Source organism: Tarenaya hassleriana, unplaced genomic scaffold, assembly GCF_000463585.1.
Source record: "Tarenaya hassleriana unplaced genomic scaffold, ASM46358v1 Cleome11, whole genome shotgun sequence".
Classification (NCBI taxonomy): domain Eukaryota; kingdom Viridiplantae; phylum Streptophyta; class Magnoliopsida; order Brassicales; family Cleomaceae; genus Tarenaya; species Tarenaya hassleriana.
Window position 1 is genome coordinate 278,090 of NW_010961290.1, and position 15,284 is coordinate 293,373.

Genomic DNA, 15,284 nt, shown 5'->3' on the forward strand with positions numbered 1-15,284 from the left:
TTTTTAGATCATTTTTGCTCAATTTGGGCTTTCGGGTAATTTTCTTTAAAATGAATGGCCCATAACTTCAAATATACATGTATATATAATTAATTACTTTTTTTTCCTGTAACGGTCATACGTTCGAATAAGAGAATAAATTTTATTGGCATTAAAATATTCCAGATATGTATTTCAGAACTTGCCTTACACGCGGCTAATTGTTGTTAGGACCCAAAGCCGCTGTTAAATTACCAAAAAAACAAGCAGATGCTAATATTACCATACTACCCATCCGGATACCGCAGCTTGCCAGCTTCTCTGAGAACCTAAGGCTATCTTTGTCATTTCACTAATAATGAAAAAAAACCGTTTGCAGTCTTTTTGGTAATAATTTCAAAGCTTGTTAGAAATTAATTGAAGTAATTAATGTTCTTCTCGCGTAATTATCTCTTTTTTCTCCTTTATATACACAGGTACGCTCACACATACACACTACATATTGTGTGTGTATATATAGAGGCAAAGCCTTCTGTCTCGTGGGATACACTAATTAAAAATCTTCACGGGTCAAAGATAAAAGTGAGTGAAAGACATCAGATGAAGCTGTTGATTTTTTTGGTCCGAGATACAACAAGAATAAAAAGGCCTCGTGACGAATGAGGTACAATTTCTAATCCTAGTCTATCTTAATCATATATATATATATATATATATATATATATATATATGGCATGTAAATGCCTATGTTCAACTAAATATATTTGATTTTAAGTTTTTATCAAGTTACAGTTGTGGAGAAGCCATATATGTATGATTGAAAGAAAATCGTGTTAAGATATGAAATATATTAATTATGCATTTTAAATGCCTCGATGACTAGTAAATATCTTTAATAAATTACTATATATTATATAGACGAGTGTGAAAGGGAAGGTTATGGTTAAGATGTCATTGTTATAGGGAATGACACTTGCTTTAAATGTAGAATTCGAAATGATATATATTATGATAAAATATAATTTTATTCAACGAACGCAGGAGAAACTTTTCATTTTTTTTTTCATAATTGACAATGTACATAAGAGTGTGAATGGACTCGTCCGTGGTTACAGTCAAAAAGAGAACATAAAATTTTGCAGAACATTTTTAATTAGGATGGTATCCTTTAAAAATCAACATTAATTATATATATGATCGGTTCTAAATGGTTATGATATAATTCTCATTATGTATCGTTAGATCGCTTAAAATAATTTTCACAAGTAAACATGTATATAATATAAGTACATGATATTATAGGGTCAATTAGTAATATAACAAACATAATAATTGGAAAAATAATGTTTTATTTAAATATTATTTGGAAACTAACTGTTATTTACATATAAAATCACAAAAACGTTTTTAAAAAACTAAATCCTAAATTACAACCTAAACCGTAACGACAAAACTTTTTAAATAACCAAAAATATTATTGATTTTTTTTATAAATGTCATTTTATCAATTTCACTTTTTTTTTGTTATTCCACTAAAATCTCCTATATGATGTAACTGATATGCTAATTTATCGAGATATTTTTAAATTTTAAAATTTTTCCTTTTTCCGTAAAAGATAGACAATATGATCCTCAATTGAGCTACATTGTATACCGATTTATTTGTTTTCTAGCAACCAATTGCTTGAGTTTGGGAAGAACGAACGAAATGTATAGTTAAAAATGAAATGTCCTTTTTTTTTTACTGTACCACATGCTTTGAAAATATTTACAATCATTCTTCCTTGTCCTTTTATCTTTGGAATATTTCTTTTTAGTTTCAACTCACCTCATTATAAGATATGTATATATATATACCTACGACACATAGTTATTATATCATGTAGTCATATAGATGGCATAACATGGAGTCATGGACTGTGTATATATATATATATAGAGAGAGAGAGGGAGAGATGTGAACTTTTTTAAAACCATGAAAAGGGGCCATATGAGCTGATAATGGTGACGACGATGGCATGACACTATTATGTCGTTGTTTAGCGGAATGAAAATCTCCTGATTAGAAAAAAATATATAAAATACTACAGATTTTCGAAGATACATACAAGTTAATGGAATGAGTGATAAATGTTTATGTGTGTGTGTATATGTATATTTATAGGACTAGAGGCAATATGCAATATGTATATATCGATGAGTAGTGTAAGTACGTAAGTATTGGTAAGGAAGAGAGAGAGAGAGGAGCTGGTGAGGGTTGTCTCACGCACCATACTCTGTCGTTTTGCGGCAAATGGATTGGGTCCACCGACCTCTGTAGCTCTCATACTTTCTCCTCACCTCTCTATTTTTTTTTTTAAATTCCTCAATTTAAAAAAAAATCTAAAAAATAATATCTCTGTATATGTGTAAGTCCATATAGGCGACACCAAATTGTAGAGAATATTTTTCTTCAAAGGGTATATACATATATGCATATATATATACATAATATACTTTTATATAACAAATTTTTTAAATGATTATATGAAATTTCTTATATTTGAAGTATTCAAATCAGTGGTACGAATCAGAGTGACAATTGACAAATATGTTTGTATTAATACGTAGTCTGTACAATTTTATTTGTATCTATTATAAAATCACAAAAAATAATTTAAAATGTAAATATTTTAGAATTTGAACCATGTACCCTTGTGTTGTTTTGTCTTGAATAATATTGCTTATGATATATATGTATATGTGTGTGTGTGTGTGTATATATATGAATGTAAATCGGGTGAGATTCTTTCTTTCACTTCCCCACTTTCTCCTAATTTCCGTTTCATCTCCATGATGTACAAATATCAATCTCTCTCTCTCTCTCTTATTTAAATTGTTGTATATATATAATCTTTCGTTTTCCTCCCTTTTTATTTTGGATTTGAGTTATTTACACACAAAATTTTAAAAATCACGAATTGCCCATTTTTAGGGCATTTTTTCAGATAAGATATCAGTGGAAGTCAAAAAAGAATTTAATGTTGGGAGTTTCTTCTGTGTAGTTTCATTTCTCTTTTCTTCTCTCACCATCACAAACAACAACAAGAAGGAGAAGAAGCAAAACACAAAAAAAAGGGGGCTGCTTAAGAGCTTCAAGATTAAGAAGAAGTGACATGGCGGCTTCTTCATCATCGGCCGCTTCGTTTTTTGGAGTAAGGCAAGAAGATCAATCTCCAATTCCTCTCCAGAATCCCTCCGCCGTCGCCGGTCTTCCTCAGCCGCCGCCTCCGTTGCCGGAAGCTCCGCCGCAGAAGAAGAAGAGAAACCAACCAAGAACACCAAGCAAGTTCCTCTTCATACGAAATTAATCTCTTTTCTCTTATTCCTTTTTTCCAAATTCACGCTTTTCTCGCAAGAAATCTTCTATAGACTTTTTCTAATGGGTCATCTTTGTCACTTACTAGATCGGTTTTTTCTAAAACAGATTCTCTCTTTTTGGTCTTAGGTTTTTCAAGAAGAAACAAACCTCGATTTAGAAATAAAAAACCCTAGTTTTTGTTTGAATTGCGTTTCTCACATGCATATTCAGGGAGTATTGATTACTCCGAATCTTATTAAAGCTCTCTCTTCAAACTTCTTACTCTTTGTCTCTTTTATTACACAACACAAAAAAAACCTCTGGAAGCAGATTCAGATGCGGAAGTGATAGCTTTATCTCCAAAGACGCTAATGGCGACGAACAGATTCATATGCGAAGTGTGCAACAAAGGGTTTCAGAGAGAGCAGAACCTGCAACTCCACAGGAGAGGGCACAACCTTCCATGGAAGCTGAAGCAGAAATCGAACAAGGAAGTGAAGAGGAAAGTGTATCTGTGCCCGGAGCCCACGTGCGTCCACCACGACCCCTCACGTGCGCTCGGAGATCTCACCGGCATCAAGAAGCATTATTACCGCAAACATGGCGAGAAGAAGTGGAAGTGCGATAAGTGTTCTAAGCGTTACGCTGTTCAATCTGATTGGAAAGCTCACTCTAAGACCTGCGGTACCAAAGAGTATCGATGCGACTGTGGCACCATCTTCTCCCGGTAATTAAACTCTAATCCACACTATTTCTGATTCAATATTTCAATTCTTTATATACATTAATAATATATTCTTGGGTAATCCATGGTTAATTAGTGCATCCCATGTGTGTTTTGGTGTTCTTGTTTGTCTGTCTGTGCCTGGCTTTGCTCGTGTGATGCCGAAAACGAGTTTCTCTCTCTCTCTCTCTCTCTATATATATATATATATATATATATGTATGTATGCAAGTGTGTGTGAACATACATGACTGTGAATCTGTGAATCATTCTTCTTGGGTTAGGGTTTTTTAGGTTTTCTTTCTGTTTTGCCTCGAAGTCTTCGATGCTGTTATCGCTTTCTTGTGTAATAAATGCACTTTCTTCGGTTTCTTTCTTGAAATTGGGCATCTTCTTCTTCTTCTTTTTTTCTGCCTTAGAAACCCATATTTTTTTATTAATTTTAAAATAAATACTAATCATTCTTCCCTTTTTTTTTTTACTCTGACGTGGTAAAATATGGTCACACGTGAATATGAATACACACATATATATATAATGGATATAAGACACTGAAACTGCCATGGGTCTTTCAAAACGCTTTCTAGCACAAACTCAAACCATAGAAGACCAATTTCAACTTTCTTTTTTCTTTCTATATATTTGCCTTGGAAACATCGCCCTCATTTTCTGTAAATATAATAAATATTTGTCAGCAAAATCATTTATAAATATATGCATATATGTATAAATCTGAAATTCTATTTTTTTTTTTTGGGGCAATTCACGTGCCGCTAAACCATATGATATCTAGAGAGGTTGTTGTTATAGTGTTTGTTCTGTAGTGCGTGTATATATGCCGACATATACGTAAGTATACGCATGATGCATTGCTACTCATCTGCATCATATAACCTAACACACTATCTTCAATATATTTCTTGCATAAAATATGTACTACATCTCAAGTATACAAGTTCTGAAGTTATAAATTTTGATTAGTGGAAAATTTCCGAGAAAACTAGCAACTCGCCTTTTCATCTTATTTAAACCCATTGTGCATACAAATTTATTTTATCTTTTAAAATATTGGGTACCCCAGATGTGGGTCTAATTTTCTTAATAATGTTCACACGGACGACGATATACCGTTGGTTCGAGACTTGGAACAATCTTAATTAAGTTCTTGACACATTTTTTTTTTGTGACATTATATGTATATATATATGTGGTGTGTGTGTGTGTGAAGGGGTCTGCAATGGACTGAGATAGAAAGAGAATGATAAGTAGGAGGTTCTTTGAAAACATACTCTAGTTGCATTTATTGAACATTGGGGGATCTTGAACTGAAGAGATTCAGCTAGTGATTGACCAATCATTCTCTCTATTTTTCAACTTTCTTTAATTACCTACTCTAATTAATTTATGCATTTAATATATATTACACATTCACACAAAAAAAAAAACTCATTCGCAAACTGAGTAAATTGTGTGATTTCTCTAAAATTAATGTTAATCAGAATTGTTTTTGTCTCTTAATTATCTGAGCTTTGATCAGAAAACCATGTGTGTCTTATATAATTTTTTTTATATAAAAATAAAAAATTGTACATATAGAATTATCAGAGTTTATGGAGCTTGTTTATCGTCTTGTGCTTGTCTTTGTTATAATCCATATGCATTGCCATGGAAAAACATGGCCTGAAATTTTATTCTGTTTGTGAAATTGGATTTTTCGATTTCTTAATTTTGCTTGAAACAAATTTTAATATGTTTCGAAGTTCGATATACTTTTTTAGTGTCATAAGTTATATTATTTGATGCGATCTGACCTGCATTTAACTTTTGTTCTTTGAGCTCGTAGATCATCTATATATATATATATATATATATATATATATACACGCATAGTATGTACAAAAATAGTTTCTATTAATTATCTCTCTATTGGAACCATCACATGCATTATGTCTAAGTTGGGATTCCCCATATATTTTTTTTAACTCCATACATGAATAAGTAAACTATTATATACTCATTTATCAATATATGTGTACGTGAGTGTGTATGTACGAACAGACAACATGCATCAGCATGGTGGGTGGGTGACACAACGTAGTACTCTTATCCGAGTTTGTGTATATATGTTCTTGTTCATATATGATTCCGTGTGACATATATATACACTTATAATATATATATATATATACATGTGTATTTGCTCGTAATCAATACAAGTACCATATAGGAGACTATACGCATAGAGTGCCAGAATATCTTTCTAGCAATCCACTTTTCAATATCCCATAATTGCACGCGAATCTATTTTGTTGCTACCAGACATGATGAGCCTCTACTGTTGCATGCTTTCAAAAGTTTTCATCATCTTTTTTTTCCTCCTTTTCGGATTTACGTACGCGTGTATATATATACGTACGTGCATGTGCATATGTGTGTATATACATGATGATGATATAATAGATTCCATTTGGTGGCTCAAATAATTGCGAAAATGTCACAGGCGCGACAGTTTCATCACACACAGAGCGTTCTGTGACGCGTTGGCTCAGGAAAGTGCGAGACACCCAACTTCTTTGACGTCTCTGCCAAGTCATCACTTCCCGTACGGACATAACAACACCAATAGCAACACCACCAACCCCAGCAACAACAACGCTTCCAACATGATGCTCGCTCTGTCCCAAATGGGGGCCCCACAGAATCTTGATCTTCACCACCACCCCAATCAAAATGTCGACGTTCTCCGCCTCGGAAGCGGTGGCGCCGGCGGTGGAGGAGTATCCGCCTCTCGCTCCTCCGATCTCCTCCCTCCTCCTCCTACCAATGCCTCCAGTTTCTTCATGCAAGACCAAAACCCTAGTTTTCACGAACAAGACACGAGCTCTCATCACCACCAAGGATTTTTGGCGGCGGCGAACAACAAAACGTTGACTTTTCAACACGGTCTCATGCAGTTCTCGGATGTCCATAATTCTCCTTCTCACAACCTCTTCAACCTTAGCTTCTTCTCCGGCAACAACAACAACGTTCAGACAAGCAACAACTCCGCAGTTTCATCGGGCAATTTAGTGATATCGAATCCTTTCGACAGCGAAAACGCGGCGGCTGGCGGAGGTGATGGGTCCACCAGCACCGGTCTCTTCCCAAACAGCCTCTTGAGCACGACGGATCGCATAAACTCAACCGCGGTCCCTTCCCTTTTCAGCTCCTCCATGCAACATCCCAGTTCTAACTCTCACATGTCAGCCACCGCACTTCTTCAAAAAGCTGCTCGGATGGGTTCAACGTCAAATGCCAACAACAACAATAACAACAACGCTTCCTCGATCTTGAGGAGCTTTGGTGGTGGAGTCTACGGTGAAAACGATAGCAACTTTCACGACTTGATGAACTCCTTCTCTGCTCCAATGGATTCTCCGTTCGGTTCCTACGGAGGGAGTAAGGGAAGTAGTGTGGATAAGCAGGATATGACGAGAGACTTCCTCGGCGTAGGACAGATCGTACGGAGCATGAGCGGCGGCGGAGGGTTTCAGCCGCAGACGCAGACGCAGCCGCAATCGCAAACGCAGCTAGAGAGAGACCGTTTGGGTTCATCGGATTCTGCAGACGACAGAAACAGCATGGCCGGTGCTCCGACAAGCCCGCAGTACGGAGTTCATCATGGAAGTTTCTAGGAGATCACTACTAAGACCATATAAGGTGCTTCTTTCAGGTATGCATGTAACTTTTTTTTAAACTCAGTGTCAAACACAAAGATTTAGTCACCGTTTCGATTAATCTAAACGTCCAGTTTTCAGACTATATCACGTATGATTAATATGGCATGAGTTTACCCGCGCGCTAATATATTATTTTGAGAACTATATATATATATATATATATATATATATATAACACGCGTGTATCTACGCATGCATGATCGATATGCATGTTTACGTTTGTGGTTCAACTACAGTTCATATTGCTGTTAGTTTTTTAGTGTTGATATGTGCGTGATTATAAAATCAAATTATAAGAACGCAATAATAATCGAGGTTATTACGAGTAAGTAAACTGATACGTCTTGGTTTTTGTGTAATATCGAGGAACATATAGTTTCCAAGTAAATAGGCATTGTTTTTAAAATTTGGTTTTCAATTGGGGTGAAAAAGTTTTTGAAATATTTTTTTTTTTACCTGACACATTTATCGTCTTATCATTGCATGGGGCAGTCAATGAGTTGGGGACTATCAAGCAGCTTTTGTTGGGTTTCTTGTCTTTTTGTTTTTATTTTCTTTTATTTGCCTTTTTTGTTCGTTTTTTCCTTCTTCATTTGTCATCGTTACGGGGCCAGCTGGCAGTGTCACGAGTGTTCCTCCCGTGATGCCCTCTTTTTAAATCCCTCTCTCTCTCTCTTATATAATATACCTATACACACGCATATACGCATATCTATTACCATTATTGCTGAGTATACGTATATATGCAAATGGTCCTTTCTTGTCTATGTTATATTTAAATTTTACCGGCCTAAGATTAATAAACGTATATCCTCGTTTTAATGATAATAATCGAAAATAACTGGCCAGTTCTTTTGAGTGTGTTTGGTGGGTCCTTTTTTAGCTATAGTTATACAATCGAGTGTATATATACACATCACACACACACATGCATATATATTGTTCATATCGAACTTTATTTGTATGATTAAAAAAATCCCCTCAATTAATCAACCGTCCCATAGAGAGGAAAAAGGGATTTAAACTATTTTTTTTTAAATGAGGTATGTGTCTTTTCATAATTATTGGGAATGATACAATGATAATAATATAGAAACGAATAATTGTAGGGACACCGGTGCAAAGGGATCGAGGTAAGGAGGCCCATCGACATGCAACGAGGAGACGATCGCCATGTCTCACCAAAAACAGACAGAGCTCAAATCAGCTCATGTTCCCCCCCCCTTTTTTGTTCTTCCTGATTTTGTTTTGTTTTATTTTATATTTTGTTTTGGTCATCTTATGAAAAAATTAATTAATCTATAGGTAGAAATCCCCTCTCCTGTTGCTTAATTAGTTTGCGTTGTAGAATGAGGTTGATTTTTCTCTTTGAATTATCTCATTATTCCTTTGCATGTCTACCATTAATTCAATATATTATCGAGACAATTTGAATATTAATTCCGTCAAAATAAGAAAATATGTATATGTTATGTTTTCATTCACAAATTTTGTGTGTTGCTAAATCAGAATGAAATAGTGCGTTGGAAATGAATATGATTTTTTTTATTAAAAAAAAAACTGAATTGATTTTCTAACACGGTTTGAATCAGAATTGAAAATAAATACAGAAATTTTAAAACATATATAAAAAAAATAATTTGAAAAAAAAAAACTTTTCTAAACCCCATTCACCGGTCCTACCTCTAAATCTAAACGCTACACATCTTTCCACCTTTTTGGGATGTGAAAGTGGTAATAATAAAGCTTCGCGTTCTCTCTTAAAAGAAGGAGAACTGATTCGACATCTCAATATGCAAATCGAACGTTGCATTGGGGATCTAAATAAATCAGTTCTCATCACGTTCTTTAGTAAAGCTATCAAATTCAGATTTCAAAAGAGGAATTTACCACGTAAATGTATCATATACATACACATAAATACATATTTTATGTATTTGGGTTTGCACATATACACATGTGTGACCCAATTGAGGTAGCCCCATGATGAAGAAGTGGACCAACACTAAAGGGGCGAAATCTCCAAAAGAATTTGTAGTATTCATCGACTTTATCTCGACAAATGTCTTCACGGGTTATTTTTATAAAACGACAAGACTGCCATTCACATGGACTTCCTTCCCTTTCTCCCATTTTCATTATTAGATCCATTAGTTTGCAGACATAATACATATCTGGGTTTGTAAATAAAAATGACAAAATGGTAATAATTAAGTTTACCAGCCTGTAAAAACCCGTGCGAGTGTTCCGTGAATTCGGTTGTTTGCGTCCTTGCCGATTGTTTTGTCGGTAAAGAATTTCAATATGTTGTCATCAAAGGGTCATCTTTTTTTTGGTTGCAATTAAAATCATACGCCGTCTCGTCTTGTATGTAAGAAACTTGGATTACGACATGGAAATTGAGGAGGTACAGTCAACGCGAAAAAGCAACAATAAAGACGAATAGAATCGAGTTGAGTTATGTCTTCAGAATGTCAACAACATCTGCCTTAACTTCAGCACGAAGCTTCATTTGTTGTTTTTTTTATTGAGCCCCAAAAACGTTCTTTTATTTAATTCTCACATAAATTCGTAATTAGGTACTAATTATAATTGCCTTGTTGGATTAGGTGGCTGAACATCTATACATACATATATATATATATAAAACAGTTACCAACTATTCACGTCATCACTAATTGAAGAAATGCCATGAGGGTGACGGCAAAAGCCACAAATCACATTGTTAATTTGAACATTTTTTCTAGTGAATGTTGACCCATTTTAATTATTAAAAAAAAATGGACGCCGTTAATATTGACGTAACGTCAAGACTTTTGACATTATGAGTCTTTCAAGATTTGGATAAGCATATGAGATTTCCAAGAAGGAAGAAGTCTTTGAGTTTCACAAGGAATCTATACGTGATGAAGAGAGATTGGGTACATTTTGGAGAATTGAACCTCTCGTGGAATTTATTGTGAATTAATTATGTTGTTCAATTTTGTAGTATCTCTCCATTCAGACTTCCAAAGCTTATTAGAGCGAGTTGATATTCATATATTTTAGCAAATATTGGGAACATATTATTCGTTATCGAATAAGATCCAAAAGCATATATTGTCAGACGGGCCAGTAGTAGCTAATGTGCAATAAATAAATAAAAATAAGCCCTAGTTTGTCTACAGCCAGTAAGAATGTCCAAGTCAGTAAACATATAAAATATCTAAGGGGGAATTACATTTTAATTCTTACTTTAATATCCCTCGTTGATTCACTTACAACCATTGTTATACAATTATTATTTCGTAGCAAACCTGTGGGGATCGCCGCAACCAACCTAAAAGGACATAAAATACTTCAAGATATAATTCCAGATATCTAGATGACAATTATAATAATAACACACCATACTAATTAAATCACAACATGCCTTTGAATAATGTTGGAATGTTGGATGTTTCTCTTTGTACTTGGTATATATCCGATCCGGTCGGTATATAATTGTAGACAAATATATCTTGAGATCTGCTCATACTTGCATGTGCAACGTGGGCTGTGGTGTATTTTTAAAGCTCTGATTAATTTAATGTATGAATATATATATATATATATGTGTGTGTGTGTGTGTGTGTGTGTTTTAAGTTGCATGTCTAATTTCGATACATGTAAGCAATATGGTAATTAATAGGTTTGTCCCTTTTAGATTATGTTTTACTATGATAGATTGTGTTAGGTATATAATATTAATAAGTGTCACCTTTTTATATGTCTTCAAAAACCTAGGTCGGTGTTGACGCTTAGCGTTTGCTCATTTGTATATTCAATCATGTGGGATTGGATAACTTTTTTCTTTACACTCATAAGATCTCTATGTACAAATCTTCTTCCTGCTAACTGTACATGTTAAACATTATTTTGGTACAAAGGTTTAGTTTAAGAAATTAACGTATTCGCATTAATTCGGTAAGAATCGAGCAGGAAATTAAATGATTAGGGCACAACTAATTAATTGTTTGCATGGAGTAGCTAAACTTACCATATGTTATCCATATTTGAACAACTTAAAACAACATTTACCTGCCCTAAGGTCTCAACCTAAAACACTTAATTTCTACATTTGAAAACAACATACCAAAGAGCAAATATTCCCATAGAAAGAAGAAGAAAAAAACCAAAGAGCGAAATTCTTTTTCCGGTAACCTAAAAGTTCTTGAAATTCAAGGTCTTCGGAACGGATGATTCGGCTGAGAAAATTTAATCTCGGCATCGAAAGAACCACGGCCACGTCCACCGCCCCCTCCGGTAACGCTTCTCATCATTCCACCAACTCCAAGAAGATCCAACGTTAGCTTATCAGAGCCGCAGATATTAGGGTTATCTCCAAAGTGAGCGTCGAATATGCCGCCGCCGCCGCCAGCGAGAGAGTTCATGAGGCCTTGAAGGTGGTCATTATCGTTCTCCGTCTGTCCTCCGAACTTGTCAACGTCCACTGCAGTCGACGAAGAAGAAGATACTAACCCTCTGAACAAAGCAGAAGGGTCATTGTTGTTAGCGGTTGCCATTACGGTTGAACCTATCTGAGTAGCTTTCTGAAGCAGAGCAGTCGCGGACATGTTGGATGACGTGTTCAAGTTGTCTTGTTGATGATGATGTTGATGATTGACCAAGCCGTCGCTATATATAACATTCGTCTCGGAGTTCTTGGCGTTGTTTTCTTGAAAGAATCCGAGGTTGAAGAAGTCGTTGTGGTTGTTGTTATTGTTCCCGTTGGGGTTGATATGGAGATTAGTCGGATCTAACTGAAGCAGACCGTGTTGGTTCATGAAACTTGGATCGTTAGGATTCATTAATCCTTGGCTCGACGGACATTGCATGAAGAAGGCAGAGGAATTAGGGTTTGGCACATGAGACATAAAGCCTCCGAACTTGTCAGCTCTGTCCGTACCAACTCCAAGTCTTTGCATGTTGTTGTCGGAAAACGTACGGTTTAGGTTGTAACTTCCAACAGGGGTAAAACTGGAATTTGAAGAGTTACCTATGCTTTGGGAGAGAGATCCGCCGCCAAGTCTCGGCCCGTAAAAGCCATGTCTGCCAGTGCTACCGCCGCCGGCGGCAGCCATTGCCGTGAAGCTCACGGTAGGGTTTCTGGCAGTCTCTTGCATTAATGCGTCGCAGAAAGCTCTGTGGGTGATGAAACTGTCTCGTCTACAAACCAATAAATTAAAAAGCCCATTAATTCTTAGTATAAGTTTGGTTCTACAAAAAAAACAAACGTATATACACAGATAATTATGTATAGATAACCATGCAGAACCCCTCATTATACATTCAAAGTACAACACATAATTACTTTAGACGCATGCATATCAAGTACGTGAGAGTTAGAACTTCGACCAAAGTATTAAATGCATTGGTGATTACCATTATCATTATTATTTCCTGAAAGAGGGAGCATGCTAGGGCGAAATGGAGAGGCCGAGTGGCTTACTAGTTTGGTGAAAAAACATTCTTCAATTAATGCGAAACCCATGAATGTCGCCTAAATTCTGTCAATTGCTGAAAGAATATTTTACTAAAATCATGAAAGAAGAACCCTAAAAACCCAAGTAAGTGGCCATCAACCACTGCCCCTCTCGTATTGACCACTGTTAACTAAGATCAGAGAAACTCCCTCCACCCAAAAGATACTTATACACACACATGCATGTGTATATGTAAATATATATTATGTATATAGATAGATATAGAGAGAGAAAGAGGGGGATGGGGTCCACGAGAAGAGGAGTTTCATGAAAAGGGGAACCTGCAAGGGGAAGAAGAAGAAAACAAAAGGGGCAATGGAAACAAATTCTACTCACATGAAACCAAATATAGCATCGTTTATTATTTTATCATTCTTCTCACTGTCTTTCTCCTTTTTACTACCCGAATACGACCAAACAATTACATTCATATATTATAAGCGTGTGTCTACATACGTAAGGCGGTCTTTCCGAGGTTTATATTTTATGTTCTGTATATACCCAACCCAAGATGCGCTGTTATGATTTTGTGTTGGTTAGGAGATTAACGTAAAATAACTTTTATATATATGTCAAGGTGCTTAACAAAAAAAGATTATAAAAACCAAGGTGTAAAAATTATGTATTGACTACCATACAGAATGACGTGCATTATTACTTACTTACCTAGACGAGAGGGCATTCCACATAAGACAATCATATGTATGCAGACACACATGCACTTACACATGCACTCGCTATTTTGTTCTTAGTAACCGACGCAATGCTGATGAAATTTTGACAACCCACCTCAGTTCACATCGGTGATATATATAAAATCTCACCTCGATGTGGAGTTTTCGCGTAGGGTTGGTTCACGACTGACACTAAATATATTTTTTAAAAAAACGAACCTTGAATTCAAATAATATATATATATATATATATATATATATATGTATATATATATATATATTGTGGAAATGGAATCAAATACTGAAAAATTACTTACCGGGAGAAGATGGTGCCACAGTCGCATCGATACTCTTTGGTACCGCAGGTCTTAGAGTGAGCTTTCCAATCAGATTGAACAGCGTAACGCTTAGAACACTTATCGCACTTCCACTTCTTCTCGCCATGTTTGCGGTAATAATGCTTCTTGATGCCGGTGAGGTCTCCGAGAGCACGCGAGGGGTCGTGGTGGACGCACGTGGGCTCCGGGCACAGATACACTTTCCTCTTCACTTCCTTGTTCGACTTCTGCTTCAGCTTCCATGGAAGGTTGTGCCCTCTCCTGTGGAGTTGAAGGTTCTGCTCTCTCTGAAACCCTTTGTTGCACACTTCGCATATGAATCTGTTCGTCGTCATTAGCGTCTTTGGAGATAACGCTATCACTTCCGCATCTGGATCTGTGTTCACTTAAGACATTAATCATCGAGCAAAACGAGACAAGAAGACGCTTATCCGCTCTCTTGTGAAGGTTTCTTTCTGTCGGAGAGGATAAGTAATGGAAACCCTAATATAGAAAACCAAAATAGGCTCAAGAAAATTCTTCTCTTTCTTGTCTATAGTTTTTTTTTTAATATATACATATGTGTGTGTGCATATGGAATTGAGGTACTTGCTTGGATTTCCAGGTTGATTTCTTCGTTTCTTAGGCGGTGGAGCCGAGGGATTATGAGGTGGCATCATGGTCGGCGTTTCTTTCCGGTTAAAGTCGTTTTCTCCGGTGGGGGCGGCGGCGGCGGCAGTGAAGAGGAACGGATGAGAGGAGGATGACGAGATTGTGTACGATGACGACATCTTCTTGGCGACACGCTGTTTTATATCTGCAAACCAGTTGTAAAGAACGAGAGAAAAGTTATATCAGAAGAAAACGAACGAGGAATTAAGAAGAGGAAGAATACACAGATTGATGACATGAAAATTCGCTACAAGACATGGGGGGAAAAGAAGAGGAAAATCAAGGGTTTTGTAAGTTTTGAAAAGAGGAAGAAACATTCTAAGTTCTTTGTTTGGAAAATTCCTGAGATCGGAAG

At 35.9% G+C, this 15,284-nt stretch overlaps 2 protein-coding genes across 3 annotated transcripts in view; one reads left to right on the forward strand and one right to left on the reverse strand.

The window, feature by feature from the left end:
- The first annotated feature begins 2,855 nt into the window (after positions 1-2,855).
- Positions 2,856-9,202, forward strand: LOC104805116 (protein indeterminate-domain 5, chloroplastic). Its single transcript, XM_010529544.2, has 4 exons — positions 2,856-3,303; positions 3,650-4,046; positions 6,544-7,755; positions 8,872-9,202. Exons 1-3 carry the CDS (start codon positions 3,135-3,137, stop codon positions 7,715-7,717), a joined length of 1,740 nt encoding a protein of 579 aa, XP_010527846.1. The 5' UTR covers positions 2,856-3,134; the 3' UTR covers positions 7,718-7,755; positions 8,872-9,202.
- A 2,514-nt stretch (positions 9,203-11,716) lies between these two features.
- LOC104805117 (protein indeterminate-domain 4, chloroplastic) overlaps positions 11,717-15,284 on the reverse strand; it is a 3,887-nt gene continuing 319 nt past the window's right edge. For both annotated transcript variants that reach the window (XM_010529547.2, XM_010529546.2), the window contains exons 2-4: positions 14,871-15,074; positions 14,258-14,654; positions 11,717-12,949 (exon numbers count right to left, since the gene is read on the reverse strand). In XM_010529547.2, the coding sequence (XP_010527849.1) occupies positions 11,962-12,949; positions 14,258-14,654; positions 14,871-15,048 (1,563 nt within the window). In that variant the 5' untranslated portion in view covers positions 15,049-15,074 and the 3' untranslated portion in view covers positions 11,717-11,961. The remainder of the gene's footprint in view (positions 12,950-14,257; positions 14,655-14,870; positions 15,075-15,284) is intronic.

Coding starts and splice junctions, on each gene's coding strand:
- LOC104805116 (XM_010529544.2), top strand. CDS start 3,135: ATGGCGGCTTCTTCATCATCGGCCGCTTCGTTTTTTGGAGTAAGGCAA. Junction 3,304..3,649: donor AAACCAACCAAGAACACCAA/GCAAGTTCCTCT, acceptor CTCTGGAAGCAG/ATTCAGATGCGGAAGTGATA. Junction 4,047..6,543: donor TGTGGCACCATCTTCTCCCG/GTAATTAAACTC, acceptor AAAATGTCACAG/GCGCGACAGTTTCATCACAC.